Source organism: Sminthopsis crassicaudata, chromosome 1, assembly GCF_048593235.1.
Source record: "Sminthopsis crassicaudata isolate SCR6 chromosome 1, ASM4859323v1, whole genome shotgun sequence".
Classification (NCBI taxonomy): domain Eukaryota; kingdom Metazoa; phylum Chordata; class Mammalia; order Dasyuromorphia; family Dasyuridae; genus Sminthopsis; species Sminthopsis crassicaudata.
Window position 1 is genome coordinate 499,992,216 of NC_133617.1, and position 21,432 is coordinate 500,013,647.

The 21,432-nt window shown below is 32.4% G+C and overlaps 1 protein-coding gene across 2 annotated transcripts in view; it reads right to left on the reverse strand.

Moving 5' to 3' along the window:
- SNCAIP (synuclein alpha interacting protein) overlaps positions 1-21,432 on the reverse strand; it is a 213,240-nt gene that overhangs the window by 89,439 nt on the left and 102,369 nt on the right. For both annotated transcript variants that reach the window (XM_074281510.1, XM_074281511.1), the window contains exon 3: positions 1,487-1,559. In XM_074281510.1, coding sequence (XP_074137611.1) covers positions 1,487-1,559 — 73 coding nt within the window. The remainder of the gene's footprint in view (positions 1-1,486; positions 1,560-21,432) is intronic.

The following is a 21,432-nucleotide window of genomic DNA, read 5'->3' on the forward strand; positions in this document are numbered from 1 at the left end:
GGGAGGGGGTTGGGGGAGGAAGGGAAAAAATCTGAATAGAAGTAAGTGCAAGGGATAATGTTGTAAAAAATTACCCATGCATATGTACTGTCAAAAAATGTTATAATTATAAAATAAAATAAAAAATTAATAAAAAAAAAAATTCATATTGAGACTCTGTAAACAAGTCATTAAACAATTCAAGCCATTTTTATGATTTTTAAAAATATTAAATAAAAATTGTTTGAGTTGAATTTAATATATCCATCAATGTTGTTTCTGACCAAAACCAATTCTCATCACAAGATCTAGATTTTTTTTTAATAAACAAAGCCAAGAAATGATAACCATTTTCACAAATTCATCAAAGTAAACATCAACAATAAGCAGTCTACGAGATAAGAAGATAATAGACTCAGAACTGTGTAAGATTTTAAAAGTCATCAAGATAAACTTGAAGATAAAGAAATCAAAGTCATCAAAAAGTTAAGTGATTTTCTGACAATCTAATGCTTACTAAGTAAGGAATTATTTGAAAGTCTTTCTGCCTCCACATTCAATGTGATATCCACTCTTCCCCTTTGTGTAATAGAAAAAAATACACTGAATATATAAAAATGATTTTAATGTGAATGAACTAGCATATTGGTAATACTATAAGTAAAGAACTTTAATTTATTCCCTGCTAAACGTGAGACAAATAATTTGAGTATAATTTCAAGTCTGACATCACCCATGGATTTAAGGATTCAGATAGCTACTACTGAGGTTCCAGATTTAACAATGCTCTCAAATCATCACATGAAAGAATAACAAATATATCATAGCTCAATACAACACTCACACCCCAGCAATCCCTTATTTTTTTTTGCCCATCAGAGAGAGAAAAACAAAGAGGCTTAATTTGATTTACAGAGTGAAAAACACCACTAAATGTACTTTTTGTCAAAGGAGGGGGGCAGTGCAGGGAGGAGAGTTCATCCAGCTGTTTCTCATCTATGTGCCATGATTCTCTGTTTAGTTTACACTATTAGACTCAAAAGCTTTGCTTTAATCTTAACTGCTACAGTATGCCTTATAGTAGATTCTATCATGTAGCTCCTTGATAGGGTTTCAGGCTTTGGCAAAGACCCATCTTTCAAGCTGTCCATTACCATATGGGTAGTAAATGCATCCAACATTTTTTCATTGGCGCCTGTATCATTATGTCTTGTCACCAATAGTTTGTTCAATTTTCAGTAAATTGTTACATATAATGTGGTTTGGAGCTGATGAGATGATCTACCTTTATAAATATATGGCCAATCCTCTTAGGTCTTCACATCTCTTTTTGCTAATGACAACATCTGGGGGAAAGGAACAGGGAACCTTTTTGGAGAAAAACAGGGCAAGAATAATATAACAGAAAGCAACAAGGGGAAAACAGCAAGCTGACAGAAATCTGTACTCAGTAAAGCAAGTGTAGAAAAAAAGGGAGGGAGGTAGCAAAAGAGATTGAAGGTCATACCTGATCTGTCTTCATTCTGTGAATCACATCTCCGACACAGTTCTGGGATGGTCTTGAGTGATGTTACCGAGTACTAAATGGGAAACCAGAGGGAAAAGAACATATGAAATGATAACCAAAACGTAGATTAATTTATTTGCTCGAATAGTGACACAAATCAGGACAGTAGTGAAACTTAACTCCCTGTAAGGAAAGATTCAAATCACTTGGATGATTTGGAATAATCTTGGATGCTATAAATATACAGAGGTAGACAAAGAAACAAAATAAGTTTGATAATTTGCCTTCATTTCACTCTAGAGTATGGCCTGTGCAAATGATATCATCTTTGTACTTAATACAATCTGGGTGCTGCTTAGCTGTGAGTATTTTTGTGTCTCATTCACACAATCTACAGAAAATAATAACTAAAAGTTAAATTGGGAAACTTTCAAGAATCACTTTAAATGATATGTACAATAAAGAATTAGTATAGTTCACGAAGGACTATGGACAGTCTGGACATCCATCTTTGTATGGACTTCCTAAATTGTCCTGCCTTAACCTATGAAAAAAACCACCACTGTAAAAGAAAAAAAGATTCTTCAACAGAATGGAGGCTGCAGATTTTTTGAACAGGAAAGGGGCTTCATTTTCAAATAGTTATATGGCAGGGCAAGGGCCTGGCATCAACTTAGTAGCTGACTATCAGGATAATATTAAATTCTATCCAGTTAACATTTTTTCATTAAAAAAATAGCTTCTGTATTTAAGGAACTGTGCTAGGAGCCAGGAATACACAAAAATCAACTAAAATACAGTTACTTCAAGAAGCTAAGTGAAGTATAACATATATAAATGAGAGAATATAATACAAGGCAGAACGTAAAAATGCAAAGGAGAGATCAAAACAAAATACTCTGAGGAGAGAGACTAAAACTTTTATTTGGAAGGAGGAGTAGGTTGAGGTGTGTGCATGTGTGTGTAATGGAAGAAGGAAGAAACGAAGTTGAGCATTACAAGGATAATTCTCCCAAGTGGAAATGCAAAAGGGAATGGAATCATAGCCATAGGAGATAAGTGTGAACAAAGACAGAAACAGAAGAGATGAGATCATTAAATAAAGGTCAGAGGAAAAAGTACAGAGCAGCGGTTCTTGGTCAGTCACTGTTCATGGGGAATGAGGCATCTGTTTGTTGACCTTAGAACATTTGAGAAGTCTGTTGTCTTCCCGGGGCATGCATCCGAGCCATAACAAATAACCATCCAAGACTTATCAAAACAGATGACTACTACTGATTTCTGGTGATTCAGATGGGCACACTTTATACTGCCAGAAGGAATATAAAAAAGTACTGCCAAAAACTACAAAGTATGGGGCAAGAACTAAAAACTATAGGGGCTCATGCTGTGTTCTTCATTGTTGTCCACTGAATGAAAAGATGTTGAAAAGAAAAAAAAAAGAAACTATGAGTATTTGAGAATAAATTATGTGGTATCTGGGAATAACATTTGGATTACTGGACAATGGCTTAGAATATAAGGATGACCAACTCCTAGTCAGTACCTAACAAAAATTGGCAAAATCAATTTAAAATTGTTTTTGCCAGGTGTTTTGCTAATCTAATTAAAAGATTACAACTAAAAAGAATGTGGGAAGGGAGTTGTTTATGTTTATATATTAAGCTGGATACCACAGAAAGTAGGGTGGTGGTGGGTTTTTTTTTTTTGGAGTTTATTATTTTTTAATTTAAAACCCTCATGTTTGTTTATTATTAACACATTCTTTCTTTTTAAATAGTTTTTACTTACCAGATATATGCATAGGTAATTTTACAACATTGACAATTGCCCAACCTTTTGTTCTAGAAAATAGGTTTTAAGAAGAATAACAGTTGAGATACACAGAAATTCACAGGAGACAAATCAAGAAAGGATATAATAAAATCCATGGTCTCAAAATTCTATATAGGGATGCCAAAAGATTTTATATATATATATCTGAGACTTGAAGAAATGAATGAATTTCATGACTGGAACATGGCTATGGAATGATATAACTATTCAAAGAAATAGCAGAGGTAAAATGGGGAGGGTGAATAGCATTATCTTTTTAGAAAGCATTGAGAAAGCAAATATAAGAGCAAAATAGAAGCATGATGAAAAATATTTGGGTGAAAATCAAGGCAAAGAAATAAAATCACTTTTTTCTCAAGAGAATACATAACAGATTATTGGAAATAAGTAGACAAGATTGATATTATTAGAATAATATATCCAATGCTCCTTCCTCTCAAAAAAAGAATACAGAAGTGATGAAAGTTTTTAATTGTTCAGACATCTACTAAATCTTTCTCTCCCTCACCCTTTCCCTTCTCCATCCTTCCTTCCCTCCCTCCCTTTCTCCCTCCCTTCTTCTCTGTCTCTCTCTCTCTCTCTGTCTCTCTCTGTCTCTCTTTCTCTCTCTTTCTCTCCCCTATGTTTGAGTCACTCTGTCTCTCTTTCCCCCCCTTCCTTTTTCTCCCCTTTCTCTTCTTTATCTAATCCAAGATCATCTAATAACTTCTTGACCTCCATTATAAGATAGAGAAACTAAAAGAGAAAATTCTAAATCTGATCTAACAGGAAAAAACTGGTTGCTGTCATGGAAATTATTGGAATCTTTGGGAGGAAGTAATCCTCTTCTCCTAGACTTTATGATGAAGACCAGACATACACAAAGGTCTGACATGTGCCTCAGATATTGGGAACATAGGTTTCAAGGTTTTGATAAGAATGGATAGGACCTCATGAACTAAACTTCTACAAGGGCAGATGGGAAATGATCAAGAATGAAACTTTGAATATACAAAAGGAAGCAATTCTAATAAATAGGGAAATCAGGAGTTATCTGAAATGCCTAACACATAGACAATGAATTCATCAACTAACTTTTTTTTATACAAAATTATAACATAAAGCAAATAAAAAGATGATTTTAAAAATGGAGAAGATGAGTATATGAGAACTACCCAGTCCTTAAAAAAAGTGTCAGTAACCATAAAACACAAAATGAACTGAGGAAGAAAAGTCAAAACAAAAAGTTACATTGAGAGAAAGAGAAGGTATAGGATTCCTGCATGGAGTATATTATATGATAAAAAGCATTGACAGAAAAAAGGCAGAGCTACTTGATTTTGATTTTGTTATAGTTGTCATTTTTGCTGCCAAGAAGAATGGGCTTTTCATTGAAAATGGCTGAACAAAAATAACTAATAAGATGTTGATATCTAAAAAGTAAAACTGTAAGAAAATAACTATCTTAGATGAATTGAAGCACTGAAAAAATTTGTATGATTGCAGTGCCATTATCTTTTATTTTTTAATTTAAATTTTTAGTTTTTCACTTAAAATTATTTAATTTTTTAAAAAGCCAATCTTTTTTCAATTTCAATATAATTTATTTATTTTGTTTTCATAGAGCCACCATCAGTACTATTTGGAAGAATGAAAACACATATTACAAGGACTTGAGAAAGGCAAATACAATTAGGATTTTCAAAAAAAAAAAAAAAAAAGAAAGAGAGAGAGAGAATGCAGACTACAAACTATAGGCCAGAGAGCTTGATTTCAATGATTTTTTTAAAGAGCTAATTAAAAAACTAGAAAAGAAAGCAAGGATTACAAAGATCTACTATGGCTTTATCAAAAACAGATTGTACCAGACAAATATTATTTCCTTTTCTGATAGATTTATTAAACTGTTGAATTAGCGTGTGTAAATGTGTGTATGGTAATAGCTTACCTGGATTTTTAAAAAAGCATTTCATAGAGAATCCCATATCGTTCTTGTGCAAAATATAATAATATGTTGCAAGAGAGTGCAATATTCTAGTCCACAAATCTCCATATTTTTCACACTTTTTCATTAAATGGCCAGACTCAATGAAACCTTATGACTGGTTAAATGTCAAATTCACTGGCAGTCTTCAATCAAGTCTTCTTTGAAAGTATGTGTTTGTGTCTACGAGCTTTTATCAGTGACTTGGGTGTAGATGATGTGCTCATAAAATTTGCTAATGACACTAATCTGGAAGGTGTGGCTAACACATTAGACAGAAATCTAAAGATTTCAATAGTCTTACTGATGTTAAGAATATGAAATTCGGAAATGACAGATGTTAAAACCTTACCATTGGTTTTGAAAAATCAACTTTATAGGCATGAGATGAGGGAAGTATGGTTATAAAACAGTTTGCCCAAAATATATTTCAGGGTTTTAGCATATTACAAGCCCAATGAAGTAGCAATGTATTAATGGTCAAAAAAACCCAAAAAATCTTGACTTGCATTGATGGAAACACAGCCTCAGGTAATAAAAGAGTAATGTTATTTCTGTACTAAATCCTGGTCAGAGTTTGGAATAATTTCTCCAATTCAGGAAATCACAGTTTAAGAAGTGTCCAGGATTTTCTGGATAATCAGGGCAATCAAGATGGCAAATGAGTTTGGAGTTCATATTACATGAGGGTGGGTTGAAGGAAATAGTGATGTTTAGTTTGAGGAGCAAAAGATTTAAGTAAACAAAGAGAGTTGTCTTTAAATATCTAAAGGACTGACTTGTGTAGGAAATATTAGAATTGTTCTTTTTGGTGCCAGAAGGCAGACCCAGGAACAATGGGTGGGAATTGCAAAGAGGCAAATTTAGGTATGATATCTGTAAAGCTTTCAAAAAATAAAATGAAATATTCCCGGAAGTGGTAAGCTCCCCATCCTTTAAGATCTTCAAAACTGGATAAGCATTTGTTAAGTATAACTGGAATTTCTTTATAGAACTGGTCCAACTATTTTTTCACTAAGGACCCTTTCAAGTCTAAAATTCTACGTTCCTGTGAAGAGAACAGACATAGGGCATGAAGAGTAGTCAAGACATCTAGAGTATATGGTGCATGATGTGAAATATTCTATAAAATAAATCTGGTAAAATAAGTTGGAACCAGTCTGCATAGGAACTCAAATTTCTGAAGAGTTATTTTAGGCTTTATTCCTTATGTAACTGTGAACCACTGAACTTTTTTAAAGCAGAAGAATAGTAGTATTATAGAGAATCAATTATAAGGAGGAAAGACTAAAAGCAGCAAGAGAGGTTAGGAGTTGCTACAATTGTCAAGATGAAAGGTGAAGAAAGTGGATGTGTGGAAAGGAGATAATGAATATAGAGATCTTTCAAAGATAAAATCAACAAGATTTGAGAACTGGGAGATGTGAATGATGAGAAAGACTTAGGATTTGAATATGAATGAAGCTTTGAGCTTGAGTGACTAGAAATATGTTGGTAAAATCAAAGTTAAAGAAGTTGGGGACTTAATATGATTTTAGGGACAAGATGAAAAGTTCAACTTTGGAAGTGTGGAATGTGCATTATTGACAGACCATACATGTGCAGATGTTCATTGGGAAAGTTGGAAAAATATGACACACTATGATATCGGAAATAAATATTTGGGAGTCATTCACACTAATTTCAGAAGCTAATTATTCCTTTTTATGTTACCAAAATAACCTGAAAATAAAATAGTTGCCCACAGACTGGGGAAGAGTTGTACAAATTATGGTTTATGAATGTAATAGATAATTATTGTCCCAAGAAAAAAATATTTGGAATTCACAAAGAAATAGTAAGGTTTGTGAGAATTGAGACAGTATGAAATAAATATATTATATACAATGATATAAAAATATAAAAAACATAAAAATTCAGAAAAATGCAAAGAGCAATATCAACTTTAACCACCTGACTTCTCTTGGGAAAAAGGTGATGATGATGGTAGGGAATGAAGTATATGCTGTCATCTATGATCAACTTTGTTTTTTTAATTGTATTTCTTTGTTACAAGGAAAGGTTCTATTGGAGGGTATTTTTGGAGACATAGCAGGAAAAGGAAAAAGAAACAATGGTTGTTTTTTTTTAAAGCAAATGGAATGGCTGTCTCACTTTTAAAAAATGGGAGAAAAAATACCAAATGTAAATGAAAAATAACTAAAAGAATGGTTAGAATTACTAAAATATAAGATATTGGTTATAATTTCCCTAGAAATAAAAAGTCAAAATAAATTTTATGTTAACATTATGATTAGGACTAGATTTGATGTCAGTCATTTGGATTATTTCTATAGGCAAAGATTTTATAAAATAGGAAAAATACGATTAGGATGAAAATTTATGTATATGTATACACACATATGATTAAAATGCTATTTTTCTTTTTAAGTTCAGGGAATTTCTTCCTTTAATTAGATACATGGTTCAACATATAAAAATACAGTTTTCCAAAAATAGAATGCTTAAGACTATCACAAATGTTATTTTTAAAAAAATGAACACATATTTAAATCACTATATTTTCAGAAACCCAAGCCCTCATTTAAAAAGGAAGAGAGGAAAAATGATATGAAAAGAGAGGGGGGGGGGAAAGTCCAATATAAAAGAAAAAATGATTGAAGGAGATCCTTAGAATTACTACAATTAGCCTAAAATTTAAAGAATGTCAAATTACCACATGCTGTTTAACAAGGCAGATAATTTTAGCTAGCTGATTATTCTTAAATCTTATCTTAAAAGAAATGTACTACAGCTTTCAGTATAATAGCAGGAACCAACAGATTGCTGGGACCGGAAGGGGTGTTATACTTAATTCACCAACTTCATGTTATAAACAAAGTAAATTTTAAGAGCTTTCAAGGCATAAAAGTGAAGTGTCAAGTTATTAATACAGAAACTATTTTATTTTTGTGATGCCACAAGAGACCACTTGAGATGAGCATTCCACAAAAATACTTATGTGTTCCAATTTAAACACTCAAAGATACAGGCTTTCCTTATATCTAAAATGAATCGTTATTTTCCCTATATTGTGACATATTTGGCTTTGATAAATCAGAAACACAGAGAAATTTTTGTTTTGTTTTATTTTTATCTACTAGGTACCTTATGTTTTCAAGAGAAGAACTAGGTCCCTTAGGAATATGGTGGCTTCTTGAGATCAGCTGGCACAGGTTAAATAATTATTGTCTGTAATTAAATTAGAATTAGACATTTTGTAATCTATTGCCATATGCTCTACCAAGTACCTACTTTTTTCTCCTCTTTTTTCTTGAAAGAAAAAATGGTATATGAGTATGGTTAAATTGTATTCAAATCTTGTTAGAGACTGGATGTTTTATTAGATTTAATCATGAAACTCATTGCTAAAACATCATTTATAATTCTAAGAACTTTCCAACAATGGGAACTTCCTGAACTGAAGAATATAAGAACTAATGGGTCTTTTAAAGTATATTATTTGGAATGGTGAATGTACAAATCAGAAGGGTAGTTCCACCCCAAAGTTTACCACCCCAATTCTCATCTAAGCATTATTTTATCTTATTTTTATATATGTGGGCTATTAGTCATGAGAGAATTCGAATTAGAGAACCATGCTGCACTCATTTTTTAAAGAATATAGTTCTATTTTCAGAATTATTGGCTATAGTTATTTTAAAGCATAATGCACGTTCCCTCTATACGAAATCTTTTTATCTCCATGCTCAATTATCTTGCTTCCACTTATTCTTGGTATCCTTTGTATTCTGAGGTAGTAAGGGGTAGAAGGAATAAAAGTAGTTGAGAATACAGAGAAACTTCCTCATCTCACGATACCCTAGTTTCATTGTTTTTTGAAAATGTTTATAGAATGTCCCTATTGACAGCAGCCTCTTTAATGTACCTACCATAACTGATCTCATTGTTGGGACATATTAAGCATTTTTTGACCACTATACATTGTCAAGATATTTGGAGATAACCCTGTTTTTCAGCTAAACCCTAGCAAGTAAATTGTGCCCTGGGTTTAGCATAACAACAATGCTTTGTATTTATACCCTGGATGATCTCATTATCTGACAAAATGCATTGCTTAGATCAGCCACAGGTGTTCCCTGAGGAATTATGATTCTCATAACTTTCATAACTATTTAGATTTATTGGACTTTTCCCATTTTCCATGAACTAAGAGGCAGAAACAGTCAAGGTGGTATAACAGAAAGTGATCAATCACCTATCCTGACTCTCGGAACAGCTCCTATGCTTATTAATGCTATGTGAACCAAATCAGGAGCTGCACTCCTACTCTGACCACCCTAACTCGGGTTTTGTACCTTACTGAACGATCACAAGGCTCAAAAACCCTAAATATATGAATTTTACCAGGCTTAAGAGTTCATTTAAGGATATAATAGGGAAAGAATCTAAAATAATAGAAATCTCATAGAATAAAAAAAAATAATGTATGAATAAAAGTTAAAGCATTCATTAAGTACTACCATGGAGAAAACACTGTGATAAATATTGGAGATATAAACAGAAAAGCAAAACAGTCTCTGCTGTCTAAGAGCTCACATTCTAATGGGGGAGACAACATATTTAGGAGATTTCAGGAACAGGGAAGAGGAAAAGGCCCAGTAGTCCCTAGAGAAGCAAGGCATATTAGGTAATTATGCTAAACAGATTTCCATTACAAAAGAGCATTTTTTTAAACATCAATATCCTTGTAATTCTATGATTGTGAATCATGTAGCAATGCAATTTGAATTACAATGCTAATAATTGTGGACCACATCTATAATTCCAGCCATCAGGAAGGCTGAGGCTGCAGATCTTTTGAATTCAAGAGTTCTGAGACATATGACCTATATCAATTGGATATCTATATGGTTGTCTAAATATGCACATTGAGAAGCAACATAGCATAGCAAATAGAGGTCTCCTCTTAAATCCAGGAAGACCAGGATTTGAATCTTAATTCTGACCCAGATTTAATATGTGACTATATGCAAGGTCCCTAAAACACTCTGTGTTCTGGTCAACTATCCAAAGCTAAAAGTAAGAAATGAGCTGCTGATCTGCATCGGAGAAGGGAGTTTAAATTCCCCACATTGATGAAATTACACATCTGGGATAATTTTTTAAAGACTAGAAAAAAAGAAAGTCCTAGCAACTAGTAAGAATAAGAAACAACAGATGGTCAGTGTGGAAATAGAATTATTCCCAGAATAATAAAAAAAAAGCCTCAAAAGCATTATATTAAAAGGTTTATTGGCAAACATGGACAAAAATGGAAAAGGATGCGAACGTGTTACACTCTTTAGAGGAGAAAGTAAGTGCATACATGGATGACTTCCCCAATCTTTGAAATATTGAGACAAATATCATAATTTGGAGGCAGGTTTGGTTTTAGACCATCACAATAAAGCAAGTCACACAAATTTTTTTGCTTTTTCAGTGCATATAAAAGTTATATATTTCACTATACTGTAGTGTATTAGTGTATATAATTTTTAAGAAGACCTTAATTAAAAATATTTTATTGCTAAAAATGCTACCCATCATCAAAACCTTCAGTAAGCCATAATTGTTTTGCTGTCCTTGATACTTACAGAAGCTAACTGAGCAGGGTGGTGGTGGCTGAAGGTTGGGATAGCTGTGGCAATTTTTAAAAGTAGGACAATAAGGAAGTTTGCCTCATCAATTGACTCTTTCTTTCACTTGAACACTTAAAAGTTACTAGGATTATTAATTGATTTTCAATACTATTGTTTCATAGGGAATAAGTAGGCCCAAAAAAGAGGGGAAAAGACTGGGGTAGGGGGAGGGAAGCCAGTCAGAATACATGCACCTTTTGTAGATTAAGTTGATGGTTTTTTTATGGATATGTTTTGTGATCCCTCAAAACAATTACAACAGTAACATCAAATTTTATTGATCAGAGATCACCATAACAGGTATAATAATAATGAAAAGTTTGAAATATTTGGAGAATTACCAAAATGTGACAGAGTCATGATGCGAGCATGAAACTGGAGCAATCATACCCACTGACTTATTTAACATAGGGTTGTCACAAATCTTCAATTTATTAAAAAAAACCACAATAACTACAAAGCACAATAAAGTGAAGGACAATAAAACATGGTTTGCTTTTTTTGACCAATTTATTCTTTAAAGGCCCTACCTTCCCACCTCCTTTTCACTTTTCTGGCAGACACCTTTTTCCTCTCACTCTTAGACTTTCATTCTACTCTAAGCATATTCTTCCAGTATTTTCTAAAGCCCCTTTATTTTAGCCAGAATTTTAAATTCATTAAGATGTGAATACTAAAGGAATTAATAGTGGGTGGGAGGGAAATATAGTAGAGCAAAAGACTCATTTCGCAGCAGGTTATATTTGCTTTTTCTCTAGTCTTTACTGACTCAAGATAGTCATCATTTCAGAAATGACCTTAAGTTCAGTTCTAGAAATTGCATATACTTCATGTAACACAAGAAAACCACGCATACCTGTCTGTGTTAGTCAGTTTTGTAACAGTGCCATTCAAAATAGCATTTACAGCATGCATGGGATTCACAAGTGCAATGACTTATTTTAAGAAATTCTGTGTGGAGACCTGGACACTCTAACTATTCTTTAGGACTGTAAATCTTTGGCCTGTATTTCCCAAAATGAGAGCCAGTTGGGTGAATGTGCAGACATTACTCAAATGGAAATGAGCCACATAATCTTAGGAACCAAAAATTCCAAGCAGCCAGAGCCTTTTAAACATGTTAAGGTCCCATCAGATTTCTAAAGGAAAAATAATTGAAATCATCCAAACAACCACACTAAGGTTCATGAATTACTCCTACATAGCATTCCAAAGGCAGACACAACAGCAGGAGTTCAGGAACAAGAAAAAGACAAAATTAAAAGGAAGCGTACTGAAAGATGGTAAAATGAAATTTTTTAGAAATGATTAAATTATTTTTATAACTTGACATGATATTTATAGGTGTAGTTTTTTTTTTTTCTGGTTATACAAGCTAAGCAACCTTAGATTTCACAGGATCACAGATTTAGAGCTGGATAGGGGCTCAAAGGCCATTGATTACAACATTCCAATTCTATAGAAGGGAAAATTGAAACTAAAGGAGACTGATTTCGTCCTAAATCATGCAGGCTGTAAGCTTTACAGCTGGGCTTTGAACTCAGGTGCTTAACACCAAATCTACCTTCCCTTGTACTTTAATACTTCCCTTTAATAACCCAAGTTAAAAAAAGAAAAGCCTAACTCCCTTTACCCTCTATCTTCTGCAACACACTTTGTCATTAAATAAAACCCTAAAGGATTCTTCTCCATTTAGAGAAGCTTAGAAAAAATATGCCTTTTAAGCTTATTATTGCTTAGTTCTCCCTTATATCATGAATGATCTTTAAGAATTAGATCCTGGGGAAATAGTCCATAGTTAGAATCATTAAGCCTATTTAGGGTGATTGAGCAGCCCCTGATTTGGTTCACCTATATTTATAAGCATAGAAGTTGTTCAGAGTGTCAAGAGACAGGTGATTGATCACTTTCTGATGCAGCCCATTGGTGCTTCTGATTCTCAGGTCCTTAGAAAAGATGGAACCTCTAATAAATGTTTACTAAGTGCTAATTAAATGCAAGGGAATACAAAAAATGATTTATACAAATTTGCTGTATTTATGGTAGCTACTCAACACCTTTATTTTGATTGTTTTCTGTGACCCATTCCCAAACTCCAAGTCTATTCCTCCTTAACTGATTTATTTGCTTTCAGATCCAGTGTTGACCCCATATCTTTCACACTTTATTCTAGATTCCTCCATTCTCAACTTGCAAATCTTCATCACTAATAAAAGTTAAAGTTTAATTCCAATACCTCCTCATATATGAGCTCTGATTGCCCTCCACTGTTTCCTTGCTTCCGTTATCTTGTATTTATTTGGTATATATATCTGTATATACTTGTATAGAGAATAAAATTCCACAAGGGTGAGATTTTTATTTTTATATCCATATCACTAGTGCTACCAAAAATAAGTACTTAATTAATGCTTTTTGATTGATTGAATTTTATCATATCCAATATTAGGTTTTTCCATTGTTACTAGAGAAAGTCATCATTTTTTTTTAGAAAAATTCTGTCATTTTAAATTTACAGCACACAACTTTATTTGGGCTCTTGTTGTTTTACGGTACTTCTTTGATAATTTGCAGAAATCATTCCCCAAAGTAGTTATTCCAAACTATTTATAGTGTAATAAAATTATATTATATAAAAATGATTTAAGGAATTAATTAATAGATTAAATAATAGAATATTAAATAATTGGTGAGTTAAAGAACAAAATCATAGAACTAAAGGAGAGTTCATTGGTAGAGCCAAGATGGCGGAGTAAAGCCAGGAAGCTGCTAGAGCTCTCCCAGTTTCCCTCAAAAACCACATAAATCCAAGCTTCTGAACAAAGTTTGATGGAATGAAACCCCTCTCAACCTCAAGATAGATTGGAAGGACTTCAAGAAATGTCAAGTCTCACTGAGGTGAAAAAGGTGTTCAGTCCAGCTCTGACAGAGTCTGAGAAAGCCAGGTCTTAAACACAGCAGATTAGCAACTAAGATCCCCCTGTCCTGGCTCAGTAGTGGAACTGACTAGTGGAGCATTCTCCAGCTCCAGCTTAGAAGGCAAATTCTGGGTAACTGTGCTGTTTCCTGGAGAGAACAGGTAGGCTACTCATTGCTGAGAGGAAGACACCAAACATAAGGGAGTGTGTGCTCAAAAACCAAGGCTCACAGCTGTACAGGAAGCTTTGGAAAGCATCCCCTTTCTCTCAGGAGCAGAACTTGACTATTAAGTAAAGGAAAAAATATGAGCAAGAAATAAGAAAGAACCTTAATCATAGAAAGCTACTATGGTGACATAGGTCCACAGATGAAACTGGAAAGAGTGATATGAATTCATCTCAAGCCAACGAGCCTTTTTAGAAGTTCCCACAAAGGATTTTAAAAGGCAAATAAAAGAAGTAGATGAAAAAAATGAGAAAAGAAATGAGAGGTATGCAAGAGAGAGTCAACAACTTGGAACAAGAAGGGAAAAAATCGACTTAAGAAAACAATTTCTTGAAAAATACATTTAGACAAATGCAAAAAAAAATGCAAAGAAAACAAAACAACACTACACTGAAGAAAATAGTACCTTGAAAAGCATAATTTATCAAATGGAAAAGGATATACAAAAGCTAACTGAAGAAAATCACACATTCCAAATTAGAATGGGGCAAATGGAAGTTAATGACTATATGAGATATCAAGAATCAGTCAAATAAACTGAAAATAATATCAAAGAAAATAAAAATGAAGCAACATATGATAGCTTTGGGGATTCAGCTAAAACAGCCTTTAGAAGAAATTTTATATCTCTTTATTTTCCCATCAATAAAAAGGAGAAAGGATATATAAATGAATTTCAAATGCCACAAAAATAGAAAAGCAACAAAAAATTTAAAACTAAATTAATTATCAAAGTAAACATTCTGAAAAATTAAGGCAATAATCCTCCCTCCTCCCCCTTGCAAAGAACAAACACAAAACAAAAACCATTCAATTGATAAATATAAGTAGGAGCTGGTTTCCTCATGGAGTGAAGGGGAAGGAAGGAACAAGCTAATAACCCTACCTACTACTATAAGCCAGCAACAAAACTAAGAAATTTTTAGAAAAACTGAAAAGCAGACTGGCATAAACTAGGTATAGGCAAATGTCTCATATCATATATTAAGATAAGCTCCAAATGAATACATGACAGATAGAAATAGAAACATTACAAGCAAATTAGAATGTAAAGGAAGAAATAATCTTTTTAGAAATATGAATCAGAAATAGTTTACAACCAAAGGATTAAGAGGATCATAGAAGATAAAATTTAAATTACATAAAATTAAAAATCTTGCACAGATTAAATACATAAGCTTGAAATTAGAAGGGAAGCAAGAGAACTGGAGGAGAGGAATTTTCATAGTGTGTAATGAGGTCTTATGAAAGAAATATGCTTCAAAATCCTTTTCACAATTACGATTACTATTTACATTATCCCCATTTATTCTCTTCTTTCTCTCCTTTCACCCTGACACTCCTCAAACGTTTTTTGCTTCTGACCATCCCTTTCCCCAACATGTACTCTTTTCTAGCACTCTCTCCCTTTTCCATTTTCCTATAAGGTAAGATAGATTTCTATACTCATATTAGTGTGTGTGCTATTTCCTCTTTGAGCCAATTCTGATAAAAGTAAGGTTTACTCACTCCTTCCTTTACTCTCTTCCTTTCTGTTGTAAATGCTTTTTCTTGCTTCTTTTATGGCAGATAATTTACACCATTCTACTTCTCCCTTTATGCTCTTATGTCTCCTTTTAATTTTATTTTTTAGATATCCCTTCAAATTAAACTCAGAACAATGACCTCTGTCTTTATATATTTATTCTAAGTGCCATAATAATGAAAAAGTTCTTATGAGTTAAAAGTATCATCATCCCATTTCGGAATGTAAACAGATAAACCTTATTAGGTCCCTTTTGGTATCCCTTTCCTGATTACCTCCTTATGTTCCTCCTGAGTCTTGTATTTGAAATTCAAATTTTCTATTGAGCTCTGGTCTTTTCCTCATGAATGTTTAAAAGTCCTTTATTTCATTGAATATTTACCTTTTCCCCTAAAGGATTATACTCAGTTTTGCTGGGTTGTTGATTTTTGGTTATAATCCTAGTTCCATTGCTCTCCAAAATATTATATAAACAAGTCTTCCAATCTTTTAATATAGAAGCTGGTAACTCTTGTTTTAATCTGATTGTGGCACTATTATACATAACTGGTTTCTTTCTGTATGTTTGCAATATCTTCTCCTTGACCTGGAAGTTCAGGAATTTGATTATTATATTCCTGGGAATTTTCATTGTGAGTTTTCTTTTAGGAGGTGATTGGTAGAATATTTCAATATTTTACCCTCTGGTTATAGAATATCAGGATAATTTTCCTTGATAATTTCTTAAAAGATGATGCCTGGGCTTTTTTTTTTTCTTTGTGATCATGGCTTTCAGGTAAACCAAAAATTTCTAAATTATTTCTCCTGAATTTTTTTCCAGGTTAGTTGTTTTTCCAATTAAATATGCCACTTTGTTTTCACTTTTTTCATTCTTTTGGTTGTGCAATTCTAATTTTTAAGAAATTATTTTCCTCAACGAACTTTTGTTCTTCCTTTCCTATTTGACCAAATTTGTTTTTTAAGGTATTCTTCTTATTATTAATGCTTTGTATATACTTTTGCATCATTCATTTCCTTACCCAATTTTTCCTCTATTTCTTACTTGATTTTCAAAATCCTTATTAGCCATATTTTAAAATTGTTTCATATAATTGTTAATGTAAATTAAAACCTGAGGTTGGTATCAAATTAACAAATCTTACCAAAAAAAAAAAAAAAAAGAAAAATAACAAGTATTTAAAGGCTTTCAAGAAAACAAGCACAATTATGCACTATTGGTGGAGCTATGAATTAGTCTAATCATTTGGGGAAGCTCTTTGGGACTAAGCCAAATAAACTATGTATATCTTTTTACTCAATGATGCCACTGTTAAGTCTATACTCAAATAGATAAAAAGAAAGAAGAAAAAGACTTGCATATGTTAAAACAATATATATGTCACCTCATTTTCTGATAGAAAAAAAACTGGAAACTAGGGAGGACTCATTTTATTGGGGAATGACTAAAGAAATAATGACATGAATGTAAATGAATATTATTTATTGTGCCACAACAAACAAGGAAAGTGATGGTTTTAGAGAAACATTGGGAGACACATAAGATGATGTAGAAATGTGACAGAGCCAAGAGAATAACACCCATACCAACACATACAAATAACATCTTAACAAACAATTTGGAAAGACTTAAGAACTCTAATATATTTGGCAACTATAATTCCAGAAGATGTTGATGACATAGGCAACCAACCTAATAGAGAGAGGTTGGATTCAAATACATATGTGTGTGTGTGTGTGTGTGTGTGTATATATATATATATATATATATGTATATACATATACATATATATATATATGTGTGTGTGTGTGTGTGTGTGTGTGTGTGTGTGTGTGTGGTCAATGTGAGAATTTGTTTTGCTTGAAAAAATATTTCAAAAGTTTTTCCCATATGGCAAAGAGATGGAAGAGAAACTATATTTTTATTAATAAAAAAATCAAATAAAATTTATTTAAAAGAAGAAAAATCATAAAAAAATGATGAATTGGAATTTGTCCAAAGTTCCTTAAGTCATGTTCACACTTCTATTAATAAAGCAGTATCTTTGAGCATGAAGAATAACATATGTGCTGTGCAAACACTTTAAAACACTAGTATAGTTGAGACAGGATTTGTGGGTTTCATTTTATTTTAGCTACTCTGTGCAAAGTTTTACCATTTGCTGTGATGTTTCACTGACCCTTGAAATATCCAAGCTCATAAAAAAATCCCTATGTCTTAACAGGCTTTTGTTGTCTATATTTTGTCTCTATGTCCAGTATCAGTATTTCCAGAACTGAATGCTATGTTATTTTCCCCCATAACTAGAAAATTTGTAGATAAAATCTATTTGTTAAGTTAGAGGGTACTTTGAGATAATTATCTTTTTCTTTTTCTGCTTATTCAAATTTTTGTTTATACATATATGTATATATATATATATGTATATATATATATATATATATATATATATATATATATATATATTCCGGAAACTTTTGAATTAAAACTTTTTAAACTCAATAAATAAAATAGGGTATACTCAAGATTATATATACTATTTTGACCTATGAAAGACAGGTATTACTTTATTATTGAAATGAAGTTTCATAGCTTTTATAATCTCCCACTTGAGAGTCCAGGTCTGGAATTTCTAATACAAAATAAATGCGAAACATTGATACAAAAATAAGAATAACATACCAGTTCAAGGTCTACGTTAGTATTATCATAATTTGTTTTATTCTAGGCCTCAACAAAAGAAAAGGAGCTAGTATTTCTGATGAAAGCCCTTTAGTTAAAAACAAAACATTGAGTATAGGATAAAATTTATTTAATTTTTGGTGTTGTCATTTTCCTTTTCTTCAATTCTATATCAAAAAAGTTTTTAAGTCCTACTTATTTAATCTCATAATATTCCTTGTAACTTTCCCCTCCTCTTTCTTCCTTCTTGTTATAGGTTTTCTTTATCCCTCTTTGAAACTAATAAAATAGCTTTTTAAAAGTTCTTCCTATAAGGGCAGCTAGCTGGTGCAGTGGATAGAGCACCAGTCCTGAAGTCTGGAGGACCCGAGTTCAAATGTGAACTCAGACATTTAACACTACCTAGCTGTGTGACTCTGGGTAAGTCACTCCCAAATGCCTTAGCTAAATAAATAAATAAGCAAATAAAATAAATAAAAGTTCTCACTTCTATTTTACCTTCCAATTCTTACCTATATGAGGGTGATTTTCAGTGGCTTTCTATTGTGCATTTGAATAAAGTTCAAAAAAATTTTGGCATTCAAGACTTTTCACAATCTGAACAACAATAATAAATACCTAGAATTCTCCAGAAGTCTTCTTTATTCTATTACTATTGACAGATTTTACTACTACAAATGCAGACCTTAAAATACTCTTGAGAACTCAACCAATAAACTGTCCTGGAACTAAAGCATTATTATAGAATAAACCACATTGCTTAGAGTCACTTACCTATAATACTGACCAATAGAAGCTAAATAAAAATATTCTAATGTCATACTACAATATTCAGAATCTCTAAGCAACATACAATGAAAAATTATCATTTAAATAGCACTTTGAGGTTTTCAAAGTACTTGATATATCTTATTTCCATAGAACATATAGAACAATCATAGTAATAATACAGAGCATAGATCACATATACATTAGGTGGAAAACTAGATATTTTCCCAATACTTTCAAAAGCCACCTTCTAAAAGGAATTGTGCACAAAAGTTAAAGCAATTACAAAGATCTCCATAGGCCAAGACAACAAGAAATCTAATTAAGTAACAGCAATATAACAAGAGTGCTAGTCTCCATTTTTTCACTTTGCACTCCTTCCTTCCCCAATGAATAACCCCCTTTGTATACTTCTCTGAGATCTACTCAAAAATAATTTTCCTGATGCCATAGTAGCCTCCTTTATCTCACCCCGCATGATACAGCAAAAGCAATGCAATCTATCCCCCTTCTACTTATAAAAGGGGGGAAGTATAGGAAGGCAAGAATGAGTTCTATCAGGGAGTGCAAGGCAGGGTAACAGAGCTCAGTCTGGAGAAAGATGCTAATGATACCGTTGGAATAAGAGTGAAGTATTCTAGCACATGTAAAGGAAAGGAGATTGGGCTCCAGCTGGAGCGATTTTTGTTCTCTCCTATTCATTGAAGCTAGCAAAAACTGAAATCCTCAGTGTAGAAGGCTGAAAAAACTTTTGATTCACCATCAAATAAGATAGAATTGAAAAGGGAGCAGCAACAGAATGTAAAGGGGGAAAGACAGAAGTTATCAAAGATCTCAAAAGGAAGAAAACTTAGCTAAAATCTTTGTAAAATCTTACAATGTCAGAAATTCAATTAACAAGGAAGGTAATAAAACAGAATGTAAGATTACCACCTAGAAGCACCATATATTTAAATAAATTCTTCAGAAGTTTGTTTCATCCATTCCTATAAATTTATTCCTCTACTACAAATGCAAACCTTAAAATATTTTTGAGAACTCAACCAATACACTGTCCTAGAACTGGAGCATTATCACAGAATAAACCACATTGTCTAGAATCTAAACACTTGCAAGACAAATGAAATGAAACTAAAATCAGATGAGGTAAAGGACCTTGTGGTTCCTAAGAAAGAATAAAACTGTAGCAGAATGTTCCCAAATAGTTTAAAAAGAAATCAGAATTAAAAAAAAAAAAACTTAAAAGGGAACAAATGGCAGAACTTATGGTCTGCATTACAGAAATAATTAGTAGAATAGAAAAAATGTGACTGCATACTGGTATACTTCTCCAAAGAAGTAAAGGGAAGAATAACTAATTGGAAATTCAAAAATATTTCAGTGAAAGATAATCTGGGAGAAGTGAAAAACAATATTTTAAAAACACAATCTCTACAGTAACAAAATAGAACTTAATAGAACTCGAAGACCGGCATATAGAGATGACTAAGGGTAATAGGCCTTTAAGTGAAGATGAAAAGTCAAAAAACCTGAACACCTTAATGTAAAAAATAATACCCTTATCAAGCCTCTATGTATATTATTCTACCTCAAAAGGAGAATCAAAGCTTCTGCTAGCAACCAATATCCAAAAGGCAGGATGCATGGACCCAGAGAGGAGATTCTACAGCAAATGGAAAAAAAATGATGTTAAGGAAGACAGACTACAGAAGTAGGACATAGAATCAGAAGGACAGGAAAGTTTCTACCACAAGGCAATAATACTTTTTCTTCACTTCTTTTTATAGGAATTGAAACTTCTAAGAGTGAGGCACAATAGGAAAAAAAAAGGATAGGGCAAGATCTACAAGACAATGATAGAGAAATTGTTTAGAAGAATTGTTTAGAACTCCAAATTGTCACTTCAGAAAAGGTAATTCCATGAAGAAGCACAGAGACAAAACAAAGAATAAATATAAAGATTATGAATCAATCAACCAAAAAAGATTTATTTACTATGTGACAGAGTGCTAACAGAGTAATAATAGGAGACATTAATGTTCCTTTCACAGATTTAAGCAAATCTAAAACAAATAGAAAAAAGGGAAAATGTTGAATTAAACAAATTGGTGAAGAAAATAGAGCTAAAAGACTTGTGGAAAATTGTTATGGGTCCAATGAAGACTATGTGTGTGTGTGTGTTTACTTATCTGTATATTGCAGCACCATATGTAATATTTGTAAAATTGACATATATAAAGGCATATAAACATAAATGTCAAAAGTTAGAATTATTAAACACATACTTTACAATCCATAAAGCAATCAGAAGCAGAATAAGTTAATAAAGCACAAACAAAACACACAGAC